The following is a 26,853-nucleotide window of genomic DNA, read 5'->3' on the forward strand; positions in this document are numbered from 1 at the left end:
AAACATAAAATTCCTACGTGTCGCGATGTGGTCGCTCCCCCTTTTTTTGAGTCATCAGATTTGCTTGATTTTTAAATGAAGGCTTCTCATGCATTTGACCCGAATTCACGGGTATGGGTCTTACCAAACCCAGATATTCATTAAACGGGTCATAACATCTCATTAAATTAAAAATTATTCTCACCAAATTATTGATGTGAAATTCCTATAAAATAGGATATACTAAAAATTATTATATGATTTTTTTTAAAAATATATTATTTATAATTAAGAAACAATTTTATTGTAAAAAAAATAAGCGGGTCTTGGGTTTTACCAAACTCAGATAACTTTTAAACCGAGTTATAACATCTTAGTTATTCGTGAAACCTTTTTATTATCAAACTCTAAGGTAGTGTTTGGTATGAATTAATGAGAGGTGGAATGAAATGACTCATTTCAAAGGAATAAAAGAAAACATGTTTGGTTACCATTCATTAATGGAATGAATTATTACCATTCCATATATAACATTTTTCATTCCTTAGCAAAAGGTGGTTTTTCTTTCATTATTTCTAAGAATGAAATGGAAAATGATCAATAATAATAATAATTAATAATAAAAATAATTATTATTTTTGTTATTATTATTACTCCTATTATTAATGTTGTTTATCATCATCATTATTATTTTATTATAGTATAAATTTTATTAAATTATAATTTTCATTATACTTTTATTACTGTATCGTATTATCTTATAATCGTTTTATTAATTGATAAAAAATATTATGATTGAATAGTTTACTATTTAATTAAAAAAAATTAATAAAGTGATGATTCATTTCATTCATATGTAGTAACCAAACAAGAAAATGGAATAGTAATGATTTATTTCATTCATTTGTTCATTCCATTCCTTTGTCCATTCCATTCCCTTGTTCATTCCATTACCCCATTCCAAACAGACCCTAAGTATATTATAAATTTCATTACAATAAATAAAATTAAACAAAAAAAAATATATAAATATTAAAAACGAGTAATGTAAAACAGCCCCCGTAATACGGGGGATAAAAACTAGTAGAAATATAAACCATCACTTAAACAAAAGAATTAAAATACTCATACTGACCAATCACGTAATTTTAAAAATTTCAATATTGTTATATACAGACGTAAAATAGGAAAATCCGTTAGTATTGATTTTAATGAAGTTTTATTTAAATTGAATTTATAGTTCAGTTTTGAATTTTGTGTGTAATAAAAAGCGATAACATCAAAATGAACCGAATTTATCAATATGTAAGGCCCTATTACCGGTGTTCTACATTTGGTGTTGGATTTATTCATAAACGCGGTTCTCAATATCAAAGTTAATTAAAACATTCGCGGAACATTGAAACTTTCATAAAACATTACATATAAATCCATAACTTGTTTTAAAATAAACATTATTGTCTTTCAAAATATCATAACCTTAAACATAAACGTCTTAAGTCTTCATATGCCAGACTCTTATTCTTCTGCCATGTGCCCTCGCTCAAGCCAGCTGTCTCATTCTACTCACCTGCGTGCATACTAAAAGTCAGCTACGCTAAGTGAGTTCTAGTTAGTCAGGTAACATACAATACGTTCATTACTTCATACTTTCGTACATGCTTTATATCCTCATACTTCGTGCATCGTATATATTCTTACCTTCATACTTTATTCTAAATTCTACTTTACATTATTCTATTCTGCCTCGAATGTTATTAGGGTCCGGTCCTTTTTTCTGCCTTGAGTATTATCAGGGCTCAGTCCCTTTTCTGCCTCGAGATTATAAAGGGCTCGGTCCCTTTTATACCTTGAGTATTATTAGGGCTCAGTCCCTTTTCTGCCTCGAGATTATAAAGGGCTCGGTCCCTTTTCTACCTTGAGTATTATTAGGGCTCAGTCCCTTTTCTTCTGTACCTGGCTACCTCTTACATTCATTCATAACATGCGTACATATCATTCATACATTATAAATAACATTATACCATAATCATAACTTGACAATACGTGCAATATCCGAAGATCGTTCACGTACCGACAAGCGGTCAATCCTACCTTTCACATAATTCAGATAAGGCATACACTTATCTCTTATGATAAGTGTATTAACAAATCACATCGAGTATGCACACAACCCCGAAAACATAACAAGGAATGGGGATATAAACTCACCTGAATGCCGTTGCGTTCACCGTTTACGATTATTCCCCTCTTTAGCTGTGCACGACTAACTGTATAACAATTACGCGTATTAATTAATATTACTATCCATATCGTATTTCTATATTTATATAACCCACAACGAACGGGGGTCCGGGGGCAGCGCCCCTTGCAGCGGGGTCTAGGGGTGACAACCCCTAATGGAAAAATTTTATTTCCATTAACTGTCGTAACACATTTTCCACTAGGATTTTGAATTATTAATTAATTTGCTAACTTAAAAGTTCAAGGGCTTCTTTGTAATTAAATCATTCTTTTCTAAGTCCAGGGACTGTTATGTCATTCTTTCAAAGTTCTAATTCGTTATTCAGTCTTTAACGAATGGGAGTTCATAACGAATTAACTATTATAACGAATCTGCCTTTGTAAAGAATCAGCATTATAACGAACTGGTCCTTATAACGAATTGGACCTTACCGAACTGGTCCTTATATCGAATTGGACCTTAACAAACTGGTCCTTATAGCGAATTGGACCTTAACGAACTGGGCTACTTCGTCATTCTTTTCCTTAACGAATTAGATAACGAATCAAGGCTAATTCGTCAGATTCCCGTTCACGAATTAGGGTTAGGTCAGGGAATGTCAGAACATTCCCTGACATCCTCCTTAACCTCGTACCTACTTTTCCGGCGCCGTTGCCGGAAAAACGCGATTTCGTCGAAAAAACGAGATCCGGCTCGTTTTCCCACTGTTTTCACCGTTTTTCGTCCCGTTCGATCCAGATCTGAGCTAGGATGAACCTTAAGCTCATCTTAGGTTCGGTTTACACCCGACTCTACCCGGATCTCATAACTTAACGGTTTAACGGTGTCGGCTCGTCGTTTCGTGACTAAATCTAACGGGTTTAAGTTCATAAACATCATACTATTATTACCACGGGTCGGTGCTCGTTTCCTTGGTGATTTCGGCTTGAGAGAGAAGGAGAAACTAGAGAGAGATCTTAAGTGTGTGTTTTGGTGGTGTATGGAATATGTGTGAAATGAATTAAATGAGTGATTTAAGGTTTATATAATTATGGATCATGGGCTTAAGCCCATGTTCTTTCCTTCTTTCTTTTATAACCCAAGTCCATACCCATATATATTTAACCCAACACTAGCCCGACTCATAATAACTCGTATTTTCATTTATTAACCGAAACTAGAAAACGGGATGTTACAAAATATGAAAGAAAAGTTGAGCGGTAGTGCGGACTAAAAAGATTTTTCTTAGAGAAAGTGGATACATAAAACGAAAAAGAAACTTTTTGACACTAAAAACGTAATTCGTCTAGAAAGTTGAAAGGTAGCTCAACCCCTGCCTCTGAAATTTAATTTTTTTCGTTTTTTATTGTCAATAATTTTTAAAAATTTAAGAAATGCGTAATTTAAATATTTTAGTCCAAAATTATACTACTAAGTTAGTTATTAATTTATAAATTGAGTTATCCTCAAATTCAACAATTTGACCCATTTTTTTCAGCTTAAAATTTTCAAGCTACACTGATGAAACCAAATAAACTGAAAACTAAAAAAACCAAAACTAAACAATTTATAAATAGTCAAAAACCAAACTTTCAGTTTTTATTCGATTTTAGCCCAAAACTAAACAGAAAACAAACAAAACCGAACCTGTAACCTTGATTTAGCTAATAAAGTGGTGTTCAACTTAAGTACAACTGTGTCACGTATATCCCTGTAAATCCAATCAACTTTACATAAAGCCTATGAAAAGTCACCCACCTTCTGGATAATACAATACATACACATACACCAATCCCCAAACCTCACGTGTCCTTCAACTGATTCCTCAATTTCACACCAAACGTGTCGGACAATCTTTTTTTTATTTTTTGTCGGAGAATCTTAAAAAACATCCGATGAAGCTAGTAGTGAAAGAATCATCAATTATTAAACCCGCTAAACCGACTCCGGTTACCCGGATATGGAACTCGAACCTCGACTTAGTCATGGGTCGGATCCATATCCTAACCGTTTACTTCTACCGACCGAATGGGAGTTCGGGTTTTTTTGATCCGGGAGTTATGAAGGAAGCTTTAGCCGGAGTTCTTGTTTCGTTTTTTCCTATGGCCGGACGGTTGGCAAAAGACCGCGATGGCAGGATTGAGATTAACTGCAACGGTGAGGGTGTTTTGTTCGTCGAAGCGGAAGCGGATTGTTGCATTGATGATTTTGGTGAGATTACGCCGTCGCCGGAGTTGAGGCAGTTGGCGCCGACGGTGGATTATTCCGGCGAGATTGATTCTTATCCGTTGGTGATTACGCAGGTATGGTTGTAAGGTTTGTTTAATTTATATATCCAAAAGCACTGACGGAATCAGAACTCTATGACATGAGTGTTGAAATAAAAAAGATAAAATTATGATTTTTGCTAATTGATATACAACAAGAGGTGAATTTAACATATTATCTAAAGCGAAAACAAAAAAATCCCGGTATAATTGAACTGAAGTAACCAATTCAAACTAATAAATGATGAGTCAGTTATGTTTTCCTTAAAATTTGTAACAATTTGGTGATGATTATATCTCGCTCCAAAATGAGTCAAATAATAAAATCTAACTAAACCGAACTTGTTTAAATGTTTAAAATAACATACACGAACAACAAGTTTGAAATTGTTTACTCTTATATGTTTAAAAGAAAATGATGTAATAAAAATATCAAGTAAACTACAATTGCAAAGTAATAAATAATACTAAAAAATGTAAATATTGTTGAAAGTGACTCGTGAATTTGAGTCTTGTCGTACTCCAAAAAGTAAGTGAAAAAAGAACAATAAAATAATAATAAGTAAAATTAGAATTATTGATTAAGATAACATAGTCTAGTCAGAGTAAGGCAACGAGACTTTTCAAATTTGAAGAGTTCGGTAGCCAATATACAAGAAAGTAACCGTTTTTAAAAAAAAAAAAAAAAATTAACCAGGATGAATACCTTAAATACCCTTATTTGGTTTCGACAAAAAATATATTTGATGTAGCCAATATTTTGTTAACTTTTATATATAGACATGTTTTCATGTTGTCGACATGTTTTGTGTGTCAGGTTACACGATTTAAATGCGGTGGGGTTTCTCTAGGGTGTGGACTACACCATACATTATCAGATGAACTCTCGTCTCTTCATTTCATCAACACATGGTCTGACAAAGCTCGAGGTTTATCGATCGCGGTACCACCATTCCTCGACCGCACTCTTCTCCGAGCGCGGAACCCACCTACACCAACGTTTGACCATGTTGAGTATCACCAACCACCATCAATGATCATCCCATTGGAAAACCAAAGATCCCCATCTCACTCCAAGTCCACATCAACTGTGATGCTACGTCTCTCACTTGATCAGTTAAATGATCTTAAACTAAAGGCAAAAGGCGATGAAAGCGCGCATCATAGCACATATGATATCCTAGCCGCTCATCTATGGCGATGTGCGTGTAAATCACGTGGACTCTTAGATGATCAACCAACTAAATTGTACGTGGCCACTGACGGACGGTCAAGACTGAACCCGCCCCTCCCTCCCGGTTACCTCGGGAATGTCATTTTCACTGCCACCCCAATCATGAAAGTAGGCGAGTTTAAGTCTGAGTCATTAGGGGACACTGCAAGGAGAATCCATAATGAGTTGGCTAGGATGGACGATCAGTATCTTAGATCAGCTATTGACTACCTGGAGACAATATCTAATCTATCAACTCTTGTTCGTGGGCCATCCTACTTTGCGAGTCCAAATCTGAATGTAAACAGTTGGACTCGCTTACCCATCTATGACTCTGATTTCGGGTGGGGACATCCCATTTTCATGGGACCTGCGAGCATCCTATATGAAGGCACAATTTACATCATACCATGCGCGAGTGGTGACCGGAGTGTCAAGTTGGCAGTGTGCTTGGACTCGGATCATATGACTTTGTTCAAGGAATGCTTGTATGATTTCTAGCGAAGTGATGAAGTATACATGTATTAATAAGGAAAAAAAACAAATCAAGCATCCTTTTAGTGTTGTTATGTTTTTAATTTTCATTTACATATTGTTATTTTTAGCTTAAGATACGTCATAAACAGTATTGACGACTTTTGAGCAATAATATTAGTAAAGTGGATGTCAATTACTTATGATTTAATTGTTACATGATAAGTACTGTTAGATATATAATGTGTAAGATGGTATCACAATATGCTCTCGCAATTTTCTGGTGTATCTTTTAATAAAACACAGCAGCTATAAATAGCTGAAACAAAGAAACAGACTCCAAACGTTCACCACTAACTAGACCATGATCTCCTACAAACCAGGACAATCATGTGGACTCTATCAAACCCTAACTGAAAGTAAATAACTGAAAATAACTTGACTAACATGCGGACTAGCATTCTGACTCAAACATCACGTGGGCTAAGCCCATTATTCTACTGGACTAAATAAGACACATAAACTACTAAGCCCATTACAAATCCTTCCCTAAACTGAAGATGGGCTCACACTTCAGTTTACACATCAATCTCACGAACCCCCAGCAGCTTTCTCATTTTCTCAAATACTTCAAGTCTGACTGGCTTCGTCATTATGTCAGCAATTTGATTCGAAGTGGAACAAAACTTCAGCTGCACTTTTCCTTCATTCACCAAGTCCCTCAGGTAGTGAAATCGCACATCAATGTGCTTAGTTCGTCTATGCATCACAGGATTTTTCGACAGCTTGATAGTAGAACTATTATCACATTGTATGTCAATAGTGCCAATAGATGTGCCACTTAACTCTTCCAACAACCCCTTTAACCACATACAATGACAAACACATATAGTAGCAGCCACATATTCTGCTTCTGTTGATGAGAGGGTGACAATGTTTTGCTTCTTGGAGCTCCAACATATGGCTGCATGACTCATGATACAAGCATAACCAGAAGTGCATCTTTTGTCCTCAACATCTCTTGCATAATCACTATCCGTGAACACATACAATCCACCCCCCTTCGAGCCATCATAATACAACCCAAAATTATAAGTTTCTTTCACGTACCTTAGAATTCTCTTCGCTACCAGCAGATGTTCTTCATGAGGGTCGGACATAAACCTGGAAATAAAGCTCACTGAATACATTAAATCGGGCCTTGTAACAGTGAGATACATTAAACTTCCCACCAAGCTTTTATACTCCGTCTCGTTTACTTTTCTTCCCACTCCTGCCTTGGTGACATCGGTTCCAGGCATAATAGGATTCTTTACTCCATTACTTTCCCACATGTGGAATCGTTCGAGTACATCCTTGGCATATTTCTTTTGACACACACATATGCCATCTTTCCCTTGATTCACTTCAACTCCAAGAAAATACTTCATTTTACCCAAATCTGTCATTTCAAATTCCTGCATCATGGAGTTTTTAAATTCTTCACACTGTCTTTCATTACTTCCGGTATAAATTAGGTCATCAACATAGAGGCTGACAATCACTACATCTTCTGCTAGCTTCTTGATGAATAAGGTATGGTCGTAATAGCTTTTAACAAAACGTACCTTCATAAAATACCCTTCAATCCAATTGAACCAAGCCCGGAGCGCTTGTTTCAAGTCGTACAATGCCTTTTTCAGTTTGCATACTTTGTACTCTTCACCTTTCTTGATAAACCCCTGTGGTTGTGCAACGAACACGGTTTCTTTTAGATCTCCATTTAAAAATGCACACTTTACATCCAACTGATAGATGATCCATCTTATTTGGGCCGCCATGGCTAAAATACTTCTAACCGTATCCCAATGTGCAACCGGGGCATAAATCTCGTCATAATCTATGCCCTTTCTTTGAGCGTACCCCTCGACCACTAATCTAGCTTTATACTTATCTACCTCTCCTTTCTCGTTCAACTTTGTTTTGTATAGCCACTTGACACCAATTGGTTTTGCACCTTTAGGAAGTTCAACAAGCTCCCATGTATTATTCTTCATAATTGACTGGATCTCATTTTCCATTGCATCAACCCACTTCTTTTCTTTAACAGCCTCTTCAAAAGTTGAAGGATCATTAACTGTACTGAACATGGCAAAATCAGCTTCATCTTCAAAAAATCCTTCCCCACTTACATAATCTGACATCCAACTTGGAGTCTTCACATTTCTTCTGGACGATTCTGCCCTTTCTCTTTGAGGTGTATTTCTTTCATGATGAGTGTTGTGTTGAGGGTCATTTAAGGGATTTGAGACTTACCCTACACCATTTGTAGCTTCAAAGTTACTTTCTTGACCAACATTAGAATTAGGATCCAATGTATGACTAGTCACATCACTTTGAGATTCCCCAACTTCTCTCTCTTCATTATCTAACACATCATTTTTAGGAATAGACAATTCCCTTTGACTGGTCACTTCATTACCCCATTCCCAACACTCATTTTCAACAAACTTCACATCTTTACTTATAATCAATTTCTTTTGAATGGGGTCATACATTCTGTATGCTTTAGATTTCTTACTAATCCCTAAGAAGACACTCTTTATGCTTTTGTTGTCTATTAGTTCTTAGTTGGGATGGAATTAATACATACCCAATGCACCCAAATATACGAACATGCTCTACACTAGGTTTATTCCCTGACCATCTTTCTTCAGGAACCATGTTTATGACAGAAGTTGTTGCACATCTGTTCAGTATGTGGCAACCCCAATTGGCAGCTTCTGACCAAAAATAGTTTGGCATCCTCTTTTCTATCAACAAACATCTCACCATGTCCATCAAGGTTTTCATTATGACGCTCTGCCACTCCATTCTGTTGTGGAGTGTAGGCAGTCGTAATTTGTCTCTTGATCCCATGTGTTTCACAAAAATCATTGAATAATTTTGATGTAAACCCCCCCCCCCCCCCCAAGATCACTTCTTAAACACTTTATGTTTAACCCGGTTTCTTTCTCAACCATGACCTTGAATATTTTAAAATATTCCAAACTTTCACTTTTCTTTTGAGGAAATAAACCCAGCCTTTTCATGATAAATCATCAATGAGAACCATTACGTAACTTTTCCCACTTGGGGATGTTGGGTTTATGGGTCCACACAGATCTGTGTGGATGAGTTCCAGCTTGTTATTTGCCCTCCATAAGCTCCTCTTTGGAATATTCTCTCTTATTTGTTTTCCCAGATTACACACTTCACAAGGCTTACTTGATTCTGCTTCTTTGGGTAACCCTTCTACCATGTGATTGAACTGCATTGTTCTCAAACTTTTGTGGTTTACATGGCCCAACCGTCGGTGCCACAGCTGGTCTTGACCTTCCTTTTCAGTCTTAAAACATCGGGCTTCTACTGGCTTCATGGTTGCTCTTATAAAAAACATCCTATTTTTTTGTCATTCTTGATGTGACTATCAGCCCTCTTGTTGGGTGATATATTCTTCACTCTCCTTGTTTTATTACCACAGTTACATTCTTCTCCTGCAGCTGCCCTATGCTGATGAGACTTGAAGTGAGTTCGGGAACATAATACACTTTTGTAATGACTTGAGTTATGCCATTGACCTCCAACCTTACATCGCCTATCCCCTTTACCAACAATCGAAGATCATTCCCAAGCTTCACGGTGTGTGAGAAGCTTTCATCAAGATTCACAAACCAATCTTTAATTCCAGTCATGTGATTGGAACATGCGGAATCAAGAAACCAAATTCCTGTTGGTTGTTCTTCATGTATCACAGCGTGTGTCATTAACAATAGATCCTCCCCTTCATCAAACTCGGTGTAGTTGACTGACTTGTCTCCTTGGTTACACTCATATGCAAAATGGCCCAACTGGTGGCAACGATAGCAATCGATGAGTGACTTGTCAAAGTCTGGTCTTGATCTCCCGCGACCACGTCCTCGACCTCGATTAAAAGAGCCCCTTCCACGTCCACGTCCCCGTCCACCCGATGAATCAAGCTCGGCTTTCAACACTTGATCATCAGAGGGTTTTCGAGATAGCTTCTGTTCGTGGACAAGGAGAGAGCTTTGTAGTTCATCTACTGAAAGATCGTCAATGTCTTTCGATTCTTCGATGGAGCACTCCACAAAATTGTAATTCTCAGTAAGAGATCTGAGAATTTTCTTCACTATCTTCACATCGGGCATGTCTTCACCGAAATTCCGCATGTCATTAGCAACCGTCATAACACGACCAAAGTAATCGGTGATTCCTTCTCCTTCCCTCATTTCAAAGGTCTCAAATTCCCTGCGCAACCTCTGAAGTTGCGCCCTTTTTACCCTGGCATTACCTTGGTATTTTCCCTTCATGGCGTCCCATATCTGTTTCGCCGTCTCCTTCTTGGTCATTGTTTTCAGAATCTGCTTGTCAATTGATTGAAACAAGTAATTCTTGGCTTTCAAATCTTTTAGTCGCATCGCCTCAAGGCTGGTTCGCTGAGCGGCGGTGATTTTCTCTCCTTCACCAGGTTCTGTGAACCCAGGTTCAATCACCGACCAGTACTCCTTTGATCTCAGCAACGCCTTCATTACCATACTCCAATGATCATAGTCCCCGTCGAACTTCGGTACGCTAGGGGCTTGAAATACTGCTCTTTCTTCAGCCATGGAAACAAATGCTCTCGTCTCTCAATTCTCTCCCAGTATTACGCTCTGATACCACTTGTAAGATGGTATCACAATATGCTCTCGCAATTTTCTAGTGTATCTATTAATAAAACACAGCAGCTATAAATAGTTGAAACAAAGAAACAGGCTCCAAACGTTCACCACTAACTAGACCATGATCTCCTACAAACCAGGACAATCATGTGGACTCTATCAAACCCTAACTGAAAGTAAATAACTGAAAATTACTTTACTAACATGCGGACTAGCATTCTGACTCAAACATCACGTGGGCTAAGCCCATTATTCTACTGGACTAAATAAGACACATAAACTACTAAGCCCATTACAATACGCATATACGATACACAATATTCAAGCAACACATTATATTTAAGCCCGCAGCCGGTAATTATCCGATCAATTCCACACAACATTTATATAGAAAGATAGATAAAAAGAAAGATGCCGCAAGTGCATGTTACGGACAAGTATTTTATAAAACTGCACAATGTTTATAAAACTACGCAATGTGAGTATCCAGTATACAAGGAAAAAAATACGTGTATTTGTCATTGTGAAAATGAAAGTTAAAAATTACAAAACGAACTTTAAAAAGTTGTTTAACAAAGAGATTAAACCGTCACCAATCCAAATTTAGCAATTGAAAAATTAGTTTGTTAGATATTATAACTAATGAATAAAATATACACATTTAGAATGAAGTTTATTAAATATTATAACTATTTAAAGTATTAACAAGAATAAAAAGTTGAGTTTGTTGATTGACAATTCTTTTATTAACCTCTCCATCAATCCTAAGTACACATCTGGAAATGAAGTTTATTAAATATTGTAACTATTTAAAGTATTAAAGCATTCAAAGAATAAAAAGATTTTGTTGATTGACAACTCCTTGTTAATAGGGTTGGCATATCATGTATACCCGTACACGATAAGACATGAACACGAAATGTGTATACTTGTACACGACACGAAAATTTATAGTGTACCCGTAACCGAAACACGAACACGAACCTGTTACTACCTGGTATACACGACATAATACACGATAGTACACGATAATAGCTGTTTAGAAACAAGTATTTGACAACCTAGCGGCGGAGAGAGATATGGCTGGCGACGGGTGATGGCCGGAGATAGATACGCCGTCGACAGGAGGAAGGCCGGCGACAGGTGAAGGCCGGAGAGAGATATGGTCGGTGACTGGAGGAAGGCCGGCGATGGTGGGATGGATGATGAGAGGCGAGTAGGCGACGGTTGTGGTTTGGTTTGTAAGAATGATTTGGATGAATTTAGGGTTAGGGATATAACTATTATATATATATATATATTATTTTAAAAACAACCAGGTATTAACATGTACCTAACAGGTAAACAAGTATTATACCTGTTTAGACATGAAAATTAACATGTAATTTCGTGTTTACCTGTTTAGTACACGAAACTTGTTAAGGGCTTACCTGTTATCTGTTAAAGTCGTGTAGGTACGTGACGTGTATTCGTGTCTCGTGTATAAATTGCCAGCCCTACTTGTTAACCTCTCTTTCAATCTTAAGTATATTTGCCATAATATCTCTCTATCTCTCTCTCTCTCTCTCTCTACTAATCTACTATTATAATATACAAAAATGTTTGTATCACATGGCACATAATTGGCTTATTTTTGGGCCAAGTGGTACCTTTATCTTGTAACCTTTAATTTATAATTTTTCTAATTAAAACAAATCAATTAAAACATTCCTTAACAAGATTAAAACTTTTATTAACAAGCCCTAATGAGATATAAATCGCCGTTCAACATTGTTTGCACACAATATCTAGATCTTTAAATCGGTATGTTTCAAACCCGTGTATGTTTATATTTTTTCCATACCCCAAATATGTATTTCCGTACCCCAAAATCCCTATACCATTTTGTATTTTCGCGTACCCCAAATCCTATTCCAACCGGTTATCAAATCTTTGTTTCCCCCAAAATTCCTATTTCGTGTGTATGCAAACACTAATAATACCCCAAATATGTATTTTCTAATTGAAGATGATAACAACCGATTGTTTATTTGGTTAACGCCTCCATATGTAGATTAATTGTATACTTTGATTACGTTGTCCCGTTTTTTTCCTCTTTGCATCCATTTCTTGTATGTACACTTTTGAATATGATGTCTTTTTCAAAAAGTTACTAGAACAGGGCGTATACGTCTGTTCATTTTTTATTAAGCAACATAAATTAGTTTGTTTTTACTTCAATTACTAGATCGATTGGTTCTATGTACTTGATCGTCAACTACTTAAAAGATGAAATATAATTTAATCTTACTATCATATGGAGATACATGTTTTTTTATCGATCGATATGGCCAAGTTTCTTTAGTCTTTAGAGTTTTTCTCCATCCACCTAGAAATTATCTGGTAAGCATCTTTTTTAATTATTATTTATTTTTGACAATTTCTTAATATGAATGGAAACATTTGATTAATTATACTTATTTGTTTTTACTTTAGGTGTTTCAGACTATATATGCATAGTTAACAAATTTTCAAAATAATTGTTGTTCTATTTGATAATCTATTAATTAACAACTTCCAGTTGATCTGTATTCAAAGTATGTTGATAAAAGTTTTCCAATTGTGAAGCATGGGAAAATTTGAGAGAAAACAGTTTATGGCTCAATTGGATTTAAGCGTTTTGACAATAAAGTTCTTGACAAAAAGAAGGTTTTGATTTCTATTGAGTGACTCATGTTCATATAATAAACTATAGTCGTCGGATGTGCTTATGTTTTCTTTTCTGGAATTACTAAATTAAGATTATATTTGTAAAGTACACGACTGTAGAAAAGTATCTTGAAGTTTGGTTAATGAATCAAACTATCTGTTGTAGTGTGAACCAAGTTTTTATTCACATGGAGTTATTTTTGCACAAGCACGATTGTAGGCTCAAGTCAGTTTTTCAAGGCATCCCATTTTTTATTTGAGGAGTAAATGAGTAATTGTCACACCTCAAACAACGGCCTAGGCGTATGACAACTATGTTGGTACCACATTTGTAAATAAATCAGAGTTACGTTCAATTAGCGAAAGACTTATAAGCATATGGATTTAACTTATAAATATTTACATACAAAAGACGGGATATAAAAGTTTCCCGTTTTAGTGTTTACGACGTTACTTGTTTTATAATTACAAAACAACCATTTTTTATAATTTAAGTTTATGCAAAACAAATCTGAGCCATCGGATATTTATAGCACTTCGTCACTCCAAGCGCTATCTTTGTTCACCTGCAAAATGTAAACAAAATACGTCAGCAACGAATGCTGGTGAACACGCTGGCGCTAAAATTTTTTCTTTTACTTTATTATCCCTCGAGACTACGCCTGCCTCGGCCCAACGTGGCTTAGGACTAACAAAGTTAAAACAACACATTTATAAATTCGAGTCTCTACACTAGTTCACATTAGCAAACACCGCAGCGTTCGACTTAGTTAAGTACCCGTATGTATACACATGGTCATGCTTCCTGCAGGAAAGCGTCCTACGACCAGGCGTGGTGCGATGTGCCCACCGCGTACTACCACATATGTAAGGATCCGGACAAACGTATACTACAACCTAAGGGCTAGGCTTATACTCTTATTTATAATGGTTTTAGGAACACGTAGCTCCTTGTAAATAATTTTCATATAACACTTTTGACTTATTTAAAATAAGTTTGTAAAAGTTTGGGGGCGTATTCACCTTTTCACTTTGGGATCGTCTTCAAACACCATCCGAGGGTCTTTCCCTTGCTATCTCGCACCTATAGTGCGAGTATAACCAATTGTTAGTCGGATATACCATCCGGCTTAAGACCTTCAGTCTTATTTTATAAACTTTACCTCGATGAACCTTTAGTTCAAAATCTCTTTTACTTTAAAACCTTTAGTTAAAAAGTAATTTACTTACACACATATATATATTTATCAATATTCAATACCTTAACTTTTGTTCATTTCTTTGTTATGTTTTCTTTTATTTTATCGAGGTATCGAGTATAACCCCAACTTTAAGGTTTAAGCCTTTATAAGAATATTTTATTATACTCAGTTGTCGTTACGCCTACCTTATTGGCGTTTAGAAACCCTAGGAACTCGAGCAGCACCCCAATGCCGCTTTACTTTCTTGATCAACGTCTCTCCTTGTCGTCAAACGATAACACCAATCTTCAACACTCGTTGACACGCTTCTGAAGACTTATCGCCATGATAACAAACGCTTTCTTGGTTGTATGTGGGTGGAGGGTGGCACGGACTTCGAGGAAACGTTGGCACACAAAACGAGGAAATCAGGGCACATTTATTGAGGAATTATGGCACGAACTTCGAGGTATAATAATAAGGCTAGTGAGATGTTAGAGAGATGATTTGTATGTGTGTTTTGGTGTGAGATCAGCTGAACCCGTGGCCTTCTATTTATAGCCAAAGTTTAGACCCCGTCACGGTACGCGACAGGCCTTGTCTTAGCCTGTCGAGTACCGCGACATAGGCTTGGCCAATCACCCACTAGACCTGCCACATGGCGACACGTGGCGGCCGTGTTGCCATGTGGTGACACGTGGCGGCATACGATGCTACCGTGTGCCACGTGGCACACGTGTCACAACGTGTTAGATAACCTATCGCGGTACGCGATGGATCGCTCTTCTGATCCATTGCGTAGCGCGATGGGTAAGGAAAACAGAATTTTTAATTTTATCCCTCAGGTTTGGATTTTGGCAAGTTTAGTCCCTAGACTTTGAAAAGTTTGTCATTTTGAACTCGAAATTTTCATAATGTTACAGTAATTTTATTTTCCACACATAATATTTTATCTATGTATATGCAAAGACATAATTTGTAATTTGTTATGATTAGTTTGATGTATATTTGCAGGGAAAAGGTTAATTCTACTGTCTCCGTTATATTGTAGTATTGACTCGTATGGGTATTGCTTTTGATTAAGTCAACTATGGCTTATGCAACTAGGTTGACCATCTCTAGCCATCTTGATATTTTTTTCGCATCATATGTTTCATAGTTCACGGCTTATTGGCAAAAAACGGTATTTCATAGTTAACGGGTCAATACAAGTCGAGTATGTTTGATTGAACGAATGATTTATTTATAAAGTCAAAACAAGTTGAGTATGTTTGATTGAACAAATAATGTATTTATAAAAATAATTACTTTATTTAATATATATGTGAATTGTGGTAAGAAAGTAGAATCTACGTGAGTTGTTACGGTGAATTGGTAAATTGTCGTTATACGTGAGGTGTTATAACATTTTTTTACTTACGTTGTTATTGTATTTTTGAGTAGAAACATACACAAATTTCTTAAATATATTTTATGTTTTATTAGTATTATCAACCTTCATCCGATGAGAAACCAAAGTTTATCAATGTATCGGGATTATTTTGAAGAAAAGTAAAACGAGAACTGGGCAATTAAAAGAGAAACAATTAGAACAACGGGTTAAGAAGTCAAAAAGTGATGCCTGTATTTTTAAGAACCATAAACAATACATAAATTTTAGCATTTTAATTTTCCAACTCGTGTAACACACTGGGTTTTAACCTAGTAATTAATTATACACATTTAGAAATGAAGTTTATTAAATATTATAACTATATAAAGTATTAAAGCATTTAAAGAATAAAAAGTTGATTTTATTGATTGATAATTCCTTGTTAACCTCTCTATCAATCCTAAGTACATTTGCCATAATCTTAACACCTCTCTCTCTCTCTCCAAAAACTGATGACTTTTACAATGTAAGTTTACAAAGATCTTCTACGTCTTGTTCTTGAGTTTTTTAACCAAGGTAATAAAAGGAAAGGAGAGGGAATGATAAGAAAGGGAATGGAAGGGAAATAAAGTTTTTTAATTAGGTGTGTTCTTGAGTTGGAAGAAAATTAGAGGAAAGAAAAGGATAACTATGTATCCTTAGTAATCAGCCCATTTTTGAGAGGATAACTTATTGAGAAAAAACATCAATTTAATCCCTCCTAACTCCTCCTACTCCTTTCCTTTCCATCCTAAAAAACTCAAGAACACCCATTTTTAACTATCCTTAGTTTTCATTTCCTTTCCCTTCTTTAAAAAACTGAAGAACAGGTAATGTACTTATCCTTTTTAAATCTCTTATCATCATCTCTAGTGAGTAAAAAAAAGTCATGTTGTATACATGCCTATTACAATATATTTATTTTTCTGATGTTTAAATTTTTGCATACAGGTTACATGCTAGTATAAGACCCCTATATGTTAAAACAATGTGTCGCTCATTTATGATTTGATAAATGTTTGTAACATTACCATACGCATTTGCGCACGGGATTGTTTCTCACTGCTTGAACTAATGACCAAAAGGTCACAAAGCAATAACTTTACCTGTTGCTTCAAGCCCCACCCTCCAAGTTGAAAACAAAAACTAGTTTTCAATACTAACCTTTTCACCCCTATGGAGTTCAAACAAAAACAATTTTGATGACTCAGTTATCTCAGTGAATGATGTCAACTGTTTTCTAAGATTCTTCCTTAGTTTATGTTGTTACAACAAAGATAAGACCAATGATAGTGAATGGACTGGTTAGGCTAACAAGCTTCAAGGGTTCAGGTTAACCTAACGCAGGTCGTGGTGTCCCTCTACGGTTGCAAAACGTAGAAGGATGTTCAATAGTTTGTTGTTAGTTGTTATAGTTCACCGGAGATCCAAGACCGTGATATTTGGAATCGGTTTTTGGATAAAGTTCTTGGTGAAGCTATGATGTTTGTGAAGTAAGAAGAAATAAGTAAAGTGCATATTTCTTAAGGGAGAAGAGAATATCAGGGAGTATGTGTTAATTCTAGATCTGTTGTCCTAATGTTTATGGCTAAGTCATTCTTTTATAGGAGGAGAGACCCAAGCCTTTCGTCCAGTTATAACTAAACTAGTTAGCCTCCAGTTTGCTAGAGAGTTAACCTTTATGGGCGGGAAGCTTTGGACCGTTGGTCTATGATTAAAATAATAATACTTTATCTGAGCATGTTTCATGTTCCGAGGGAACAGTGATGTGAATAGTGATTTGACATCGTACTGTAGCACGTGGGTACTGTTCACGTACTTGTTTACATAAACTGGGCGGGAAAAGAAAGCTTTTAACCTTTTAACCCTTTTAACGTTAATGTGTGGAAGCCATTTTATTAATTCCATGGGCTACCCCCGTCATCAGCCCCCCAAGTCAGAGGTGTTTGAGAGGTGAGTTCAAGGGCTTCTGACTTTTACACACGTTTTATTTATTGCCTAAAGGCTTAGAGGCTTGTAGGCTTCGAGGCTTTGTTCAGATTTGGTTATTTTTTGAATTTCTGACATGACAGTTGATTTGATGGTAACTGTATGTTGTAGTTCCCAATAACTGCTTTTCAATAATGAATATAACTGTTCCTTTTCTTTCATTTTTCTTTTAAAGTTCCACAATACTCTCAAGCATACTCAAGTTTCTTTCAATCCTTCATCAGGTGGGGTTTCGATCCTTCATCTTTCCTTTAAAATTATGGTTGCTAAGAAAGATCTGTCGGTTAGTTTTTCCCGATTAACCCAAAAGAGGTCGAATCGTTTTGTGTATAATGGGGTATAGGTTTAAAGTTTAAACCGATTGCTCTGCCGGCCGACGCGTCCATCGATCGTTGTCCGGCGGGTTTTATTGCCCTTTATTTTCGTCATTTCGAGTTTTCGAATCTCCGGCATCCATTTTCGATTTTTGTTTTGAATGTATTGGAGTATTATCGCATTTCATTCGGTCAGATTCATCCCTTAGGGATTGCTAGGGTTTTACACTTTGAGGTTTTATGTAGGGCCTTAGGGTATGATCCGTCTTTGTTGAGTTTTCTCCGTTTCTTTTGCTTAGCAAAAAACGGAGATTGGTACACTTTTGAACACACTCAAGTTGATATATGTTTGGTATCTTCGACGGTTACAACCCTTGGTTCATGGAAGGACTGTTTTTTCTTTGTTTCCGACTCCATCCTTCTTTTTAAATCTGTTTGGAGACAACCCGAGGCTGTTCTAAACGAACCGGAGCCGGCCGAATCGGAGTTGAATGAAGCCTTTTTGAAGTCGATTAGGAAATGTCCATCGCGTCTTCTTCCTCTTCCCGAACACCTTCTTGTGTTATTAGGAATAAGCAAATTGTGGGATAAGCCTAATCGGGATCCCGTGCTTTTGAGGGATAATAAGGTTATAAGTTTGTTTATCCCGTATTTACTTTATTTTGTTGATATGTTTGTTAATGGGTTTCCTTTGTGTTTGTAGTTATGTCTGCTTTGGATTTCTTGAAATGTGATGATACCTCCGATGTTGGGTTCACGGATGTTGCGGCTGTTGTTGGGGAGGATCTGTGGTTCTGGAAAAGAGGTTCGGTTTGAAGATGTTGGGTATGTGGGAGTTCCGAATGTTAAAGGGTTCACCAAGGTTGCTGGTCCTAAGGCTTCCACATGACGTTTGTTGAAGTCTTCTGGCCAATCATCCTCTCATGAACCGGTTGAGGTTAGTGATGATGTTCTGGTTGCCGAAGATCAAGGTCCAAGTGTGGAAGGGGAAAAAGAGCAGGGTTTGGTTGTTTCCAAGAAGAAGCAATCGACAAGCAAGAAAGTTGCTATGCCGATGGTTCAAGGGCTGGATGGGGACGCAGTTTATGTGCCGGAGTGGAATGTGAAGGTTGGTGATAGCTTAAAAGATCCGGAAGTTTGTGCTGATGTGTTAGCCAATTTTGCTCCTCCTGGTGTTCGTGAGACTATCTCTAGTATGGATGGTGATTCCATGTTGTCGAGGTTGATCTTGAGTTCTTGCAACCTTTTTGCCCTTTTGGCAGAGGGTGTGACTCGTTTTCGAAAGGGGATGCAGGAGTATGAGGATTTTTCCAAAAAGAAGGAGAAGATGAAAGCTTCCATGATGGAGATGAAGAAAGAGATTGACGGCTTTTCGAAGAAAGAGGAGGGTTATGTTAAGAAGATTGATGAGTTGTCCCTTGGCCATGAGATTGAGGTAGCAAGGTTGAAGAAAGCTATGGAAGCTGATGGCGCTAAGTTGGATGCTGACCGGAAAGCCTTTGAGGTTCAGAAGAAAAGCCTTTGAGATGGAGAAATAAGGCTTGAGGGCTTCGGTCACCCAGACCTCTAACGACAACAGGTGGCTAATAGAGCATGGGTTTCTCAGGTTGTAACTTACTTGCTTCATTCCAATGAATTTAACTCGGTGTTGGGCGGCGTTTACACGAAGCTGCTGGGCCATGGGAAGCATTTCGGCTTTGTTGCAGGCTTCAAACATCACGAAGCCGGTCAACCTATTGAGCAATCGCCCCTGTTCAACCATGAAGCTTACAAGCTCTTCTTAGATTCAACTGAGCTGAACACTTGCGTGATTCTAAATTCTTTGCACCATGCGTTAAAATGGCTTCTCAGCAAATTGTTTCCCATTATCCGTGACCAACACTCCTGGCAACCCGTAGCGAAAAATGATGTTTTCCCACACAAAGTCGATGACTTGTTTGCCCGTTATCTTTGTAAGTTGTTTGACTTCAGGCCACTTGGTAAAGTAGTCAACGGCTACTAGCAAAAATTTTACCCCACCTTTGGCCGGTGGGAATGGACTGTTAGTGCTTGGTTTTGCGTCTTGAGTCTTTGTAATTATCGTTAAGGTATTTGTTTTATATTTAATGTAATGATGAGTTTAATTATTGTCTAGTTCGTTATATGTAAGGTCTAGTTCGCTAGGGGATGTTAGCCAACTAATACTTAAGCTTATTCTCTCCTGATTCGTTAGGAAATGTTAACGAACCAGGGGGTGCTTCGTCTGATTTATGTATGTAACGAAGTAGCGTCTGGTTCCCTAGGGGATGTTAGCGAACAAGACCTATCTTCTATATATAGTGAACACTGTTCACGTTTAATTTAAGTTTTGAGTTAATTAACGAACCCCTGCCCAGATTCTCTCTCAATTCTTCATCTTAACATTATAACACTGCCAATACAAATATACCGATAATACATAAACATATATAACACTGAATCTAAGGTAAGTATGAGCTAGATCTATAGGTAAGGTATTGATCGATTATTCATAGATCTGAGATCTGTTATTGTTATTAGATTGATACTATTTGGGTTCCAACAAGTGGTATCAGAGCTGTTGGGGCTCGATTACACTTGATTCGATTGTTTATTAGTATTTACTTTTATTAGTTTTCGGTTTTAATTAAAATTTGGATCAATTTAAGGTTAATTGACTGAATTATGGACGATTTGGATTGAATTTGAGGTGTTTAAAGGTATTGGTAAGGGTTTGTGAGTTGGAATTGAGGTTTGGATTGGTTTTGAGTGGATTTGTTACCGGTTTTGGTTTAAGGCCGAAACAGAGTGTGTGGTTTGGTATAATTGGACGAGTAATCGAGGTTAATTGGTTACGAGTTTAGGTGTTTTGGATTTGCGATCGGTTTACGAATTGTTTGGTATATTATGTGTGTGTTTTGGTTAACGAATTGTGGTAGTATTACGAATCTGAGTATTCTGAGTTTCTGGGTTTAGTGTTCTTCATTTCCAAAAATTCTGGAAATCTTTTTTGAAGATTTGAATATTTGAAGATGAACATGATTCGTTATCATATTCATGTTGATTCGTTATCTTGTTATCTTTGATTCGTTATCTAAGGTGGTTGATTCGTTAGAAATTACAAGTGATTCGCTAGCTAGTTTGTACCAATAATTGATTCGTATTATCTAATTCGTTGGTTGGGTTAACTGATTCGTGTGACACGCGTCCACTTAGGGATATGTGTCATAACAACCTTTACAACGTGGCATAAGGTGTCAGAGTTTGTTACAAACGGTTGTAACAACCTGATTCATTATAGTTGATTTGCTAATCAACTGTAGTTGATTCGTTATCTATTTCGCTAAGTTTTCCTTAGCGATTCGTTACTGAAAACCTTCTAATTCGTCAAGATTTCTCTTATTAATTCGCTTGCTAATTCGTTAGTCAATTCGTTAATTTGACTCATTGTTAAAACTGATTCGTTGACTTTCTGATTTGTTAGATTGATTCATTAAAATCAACTGTGATTCGTTGTCTGATCAATCTTAGCTTCGTTAAGATTTGATTAGTTAATCTACTGTTCACAGTTCGCTACAACTGTTTACAGTTCGTTACAATTCTCATTCGTTAATCTTATTCACTGATCTATTCGTTACACTCTTGAAGTTTTTGAAACTTGTCAAAAATGGCCGGTATGTATGCATTAGCGTCTCAAAACATGTTTATGCAACAAATGTTACAACTTGATATCGAGATAGGTTCACATTCGAAATGTCCAAGATTGATGAAGTTTAGTGACTTTGCCAAGTTGGAACCTAGGTTTCGTGCTCATCTAGGTTCAGTTCATCCTGACTGTTCATACTGTTTAAATGAAGTTTATACGTTCCTATGATTGGAGATGAGACTATTGGTTATACACCAAAGGCTATCTCACAATACTCAGTTGAAGAAAAGAAAGCATTAGAGATAGAGACAAAAGCTTATTCTACTCTAACTATGGCTTTGCCTGAGAATATTTTTCACCAAGTGGGAAGCATAAAAATATGTGCTTCTTTGTTTCAACATATCCGAATGAGGAGTATGGGAAACACTGCTAAAAGCAATAAGGTGATGCTTAAGTTTCAATTCAGAAACTTTAATTTACTCAAAGGTGAGACAGTTGAAGAAATGACAACGAGATTCAATCACTTAATTGCTGAAATGGACAAGATGAGGTTAGAAGTTTGTGAGAGGGAAAAAATTGACACTATTAAGAGTGTACTCCCAAGTTCTTATTCCACATTCTTAATGGTTCTCAAGGAGAATAATTATTTCTTGAATGAAGATTTGACCGCTATTGAATTCTTACAAATGATTGAAGCTAGGGAATATGATCTTAAGTGCCAGAAATCTTCTAAGGAAAGTCAAGATTCTTCTTTCTATGGTGGTAGTATGCCTCAAAGTTCAACTATTTCTCCACTGACTGCTTTCCTTACTCAAGCTGCAAGTGAGAATGCTACTACAATATATAGTGATCCATGAGCCTGTTTCTACACAGCTGGAAATACTGGATCTTCTGGTATCTCTGGTTCATCTGGAGGATCGGGAACTTCATCATCTATAAGTCAATTCTCATCTCAAACTAATGTAAACATAAAGGAGGCTGAACAAAACTTTGCATTTTTGTCTGCCTTTATGTCCTCTTACGAGAATTTGGTGAGTAGCAAGATTGCAACTAGTGATTTAACCGATGAAGATTATGATCAAATTGATCCCGATGATCTCGAGCTTATGGATTTAAAGTGGAACATGGCAATGATTGTTCGTAAGGTAAAAAGATTTATGCAAAGAACCGGAAAAGATCTTCCTGCCCTGAATAAGAAGTTGGGTTTTGACAATTTGAAGGTAAAATGTTATAACTGTCAAGAATTCGGGCACTTTGCGAAAGAATGTGACAAGCCAAAGATGGAGTATACTGGTCCTCTTGGTCAAAATCAAAATCCCTCCACACCACGGGTCAACAATGCTGAAAAGAAATCGTCTACTTCTAGGTCACATGCAGTGTTAGCTGATGGAAGTGATTGATCACAACGACTATTGTGCAATGATAATCAAGCTAATCTAGCTATGTTTGGGTTTCCTGAATACGTTCAAGATATAAGTGGAAGTGAAGTTTCTTCTGATGCTGAAACTGAGTCTGAATCTAATAATTCAAGTGAAAAGCTTCCAACTAGCTTTGCTTGTATGGCGAAGATCAGTGATTCTACCACATCTGCTTGCATGGCCAAACAAAGCGAGGTTAGTAATTCTAAATCTAAGTTATCATGTGTTGATTGTGAGTATAATAAGTCCAAGATAGACTCATTAAAACTTCAAAATGAGAATTTGCTAAAAGAGATTGTGTCTTTAAAAGATACTTATAAGCAATCCTTGACCTCTCAAATAAACTCGAGAGAGAAAATTGAGGCATTGACTATAAGCAATCATGATCTTAAAGCCGAGTTATCTGTGAAAATGACAATTAATGACCAAAAGTTTCAAGAAATTTTGAAACATCGTTCAAAGATAACCGAGCTTGAGAATGAGGTTCTTGAGTTAAAGAACAAATTGAGTAAATTTCGAAATTCATCTTTTCTGTTGAATGAAATTATTGAAGTTTCTGGAAAACAAAAGGACTCAAAGAAAGGTATAGGTTTTGTTGAAATTCCTCCACCATTTCACAATGATTATAAAATTAATCATTTTGCTCCAACTGAGGAAGATGTTATTTCCAAAGAACCTACAATTTCAGAAAAATCAAAACCTGTTTCTAACAAAGGTCTTAAACCTCAATCTTCAACTTAGAAACCTCATGTTCAAAGCAACAAAGTTTTTGTTGAAAATGTTGACAAAGTTATCATTGAGGATGTGTTTGAACCGAAAATTATACACAAGAACAAGAACATTCCATGTTCTAATCACATACTGTGTGAACCTCATGAATTTGAGGAGGCTGTGTATGGTTTGCACACAACTAAGATGAAACAAGATGTTGTTGTCAAACCAGTGAAGGCTAAGAAACCAGAAAAACCCCAAATTTCTGATGAGGATTTGTTGCGTTTTATAAATCCCAATACATCTAAGACATCATCTGCTCGTGTTTTTAAGTTAAAGGGGATGGACACAATGTTCACTGAGAAAGACATTCCAATAAGTATCATTAAACCTGAAATGATTGAGAGTGTGTTTCACAATGAAACTTCCAAGGTTCGTGAACTTTAACGTCAATATGTTCAAGTGAAAACATCAGTTCCATCTGACCCATTGACTAATGCAAAGCAGGTTTTAAAACAAGCTAAGAAAATTAATTTTGTGAAGTCAACTGGGACAGATACATTGAAAAGTTTTTCGAACTGTTCTAATTTAGATTTTTACTTGAAAAAGAAATCTTAATTATCTGATGAGTTTGCTAAGAGCATAACCAAAAATGTGAGTCATCATCAAACTTCTGCGTCATTCGTTCCAACTACCTCTCAACATCATCGTGTAGACATGCGAAGCTGCTTTCTTTGCGGTCAGCATGGTCATGCAGTGAGGAATTGTAGTTAGAAGAGCTATCAGAATCTTCATCCTTTTATCAAGGACCATTCTAAGCCGGTTTATGTGGTAAAGGAGATTCTGAAACGACCTATGTCGTATGCTGATGATACTCATATTATGTTTTCTGATGTACGACCTCGAAAAGTGGTTCATATGAATGAAACTCATGGTTTTGTTAAACCTAAGTTTATTCCTACTGCACCCTTATGCAAGAATGAAAATTCAAATGTGGTTCAAGCCGCTTACTTAAGACGAAAGTCTAGGAAGCCTGTAACTTATTCTCAAGTTGCTAAACAACAATTGAATGCAACTAAGGTTAATTTTTCTGAAGAAAACCAAAAGGTGCCCAAGACTGAGGCCTGGGCTGCCTTTTTGAACTAATCATTTTCTTTTGTGTGTAGGGTTCATCCAAGACCATTTCTGGTGAAAAATGGATCATGGACAGTGGATGTTCTCGTCATATTACTGGTAATCTCAACCTCTTATCAAATGTGAGAAATATTCAAGGGGGTTATGTGGCGTTTGCTGGGAATTCTGGAGGTATGATCACACAGGAAGGTGATGTTTCAAATGGGAAGATTACGTTTGAGAAAGTTAACTATTGTGATAAAGTGGATCATAATTTATTGAGTGTGTCGCAAATCTGTGATAAGCAATACACTACAGTATTTACAGATAAAGAGTGTCTGATCTTGAAACCGGGTTATGTGATTCCCGAGGACATGGTTGTCATGCGATCACCACGATCAAATGATATTTATGTCTTGAATATGAATTCTAAAGTATCTACATCGATCGAAACGTGTTTTGTCTCAAAAGCAACCGAGAAAGATTCAGTGCTTTGGCATAGAAGAATGGGTCACATACATGTTCCAAAAATGAATTATTTAATTGCGAACGATCTGGTAGGAGGGGTGTCGTTAAAGAACTTTAAGTTATCCGATCACTGTGTTGCTTGTAAAAAAGGAAAACAGAAGAAGAAATCTCACCCATCTAAGGTATTGAATTCCATTGATACTCCGCTTGAACGACTTCATATGGATTTGTTCGGTCCAGTGAATCGTGCGAGTATTTCTAGAGAATGGTATTGCCTAGTCGTGACTGATGATTATTCAAGATACTCATGGGTCTTATATATGAGCTCAAAAGATCAAACACCTGTTTTGGTACAAAACCTTATCACTAAAATCGAATCACTTTACAAACAAAAGGTGAGAAGAATTCGCAGTGATAATGGAACTGAATTCAAAAACACTATATTGGATTTCTTTTGTCTCCAAAAAGGAATTCACCGTGAATACAGTGCACCTTATGTACCTCAACAAAATGGAGTTGCTGAACGAAAGAATAGAACTTTGATTGAAGCTGCAAGAACTATGCTCGCTGATTCTAAGATTCCTGTACAGTTTTGGAATGAGGCGGTGAATACGGCTTGTTATACACTCAATCGTGTTCTAACAGTTAAACGACTCAAGAAAACCAGTTATGAATTATTGAAAAATCATAAGCCTAACTTAAAGTATTTGGAACCTTTTGGGTGTCCTTGTACTATGCTGAAAAAGGATGTGGGTAAGTTTGAAGAAAAAACCATTGAAGGGTATTTCTTGGGGTATGCGTCACCGAAGAAACGGGTTTTTAATTTTACGTCTGGTTGTGTTGAAGAGTGGTACTATGTTGACTGTCAAAAGTACACCACTCCTCCACAAGGGAAAGGTCCCAACTGGATGTTTGACTACGATGGCTTATTTAATTCATTCACTCCATCAACTGATCATCCATATGAAGATTTAGTACGTGCTTATTTTGAAGAACATTTGGAAATTCCAAGGTTCGCAAGTTCAAATGATGTTGAAGCTCCAATTACTGCTCCAATTGA

General features: G+C 36.6%; 1 protein-coding gene across 1 annotated transcript; it reads left to right on the plus strand.

Moving 5' to 3' along the window:
* The first annotated feature begins 3,987 nt into the window (after window positions 1-3,987).
* Window positions 3,988-6,232, plus strand: LOC143634057 (shikimate O-hydroxycinnamoyltransferase-like). The gene is made up of 2 exons (XM_077102237.1): window positions 3,988-4,506; window positions 5,288-6,232. Exons 1-2 carry the CDS (start codon window positions 4,099-4,101, stop codon window positions 6,182-6,184), a joined length of 1,305 nt encoding a protein of 434 aa, XP_076958352.1. The 5' UTR covers window positions 3,988-4,098; the 3' UTR covers window positions 6,185-6,232.
* Window positions 6,233-26,853: the final 20,621 nt, after the last annotated feature.

The sequence above is a fragment of the Bidens hawaiensis genome, unplaced genomic scaffold (assembly GCF_021521415.1).
Source record: "Bidens hawaiensis isolate Kalapana, Puna unplaced genomic scaffold, B.hawaiensis_p1.1 tig00006968_1, whole genome shotgun sequence".
In the NCBI taxonomy this organism is placed as follows: Eukaryota; Viridiplantae; Streptophyta; class Magnoliopsida; order Asterales; family Asteraceae; genus Bidens; species Bidens hawaiensis.

Coding starts and splice junctions, on each gene's coding strand:
- LOC143634057 (XM_077102237.1), top strand. CDS start 4,099: ATGAAGCTAGTAGTGAAAGAATCATCAATTATTAAACCCGCTAAACCG. Junction 4,507..5,287: donor ATCCGTTGGTGATTACGCAG/GTATGGTTGTAA, acceptor TTTGTGTGTCAG/GTTACACGATTTAAATGCGG.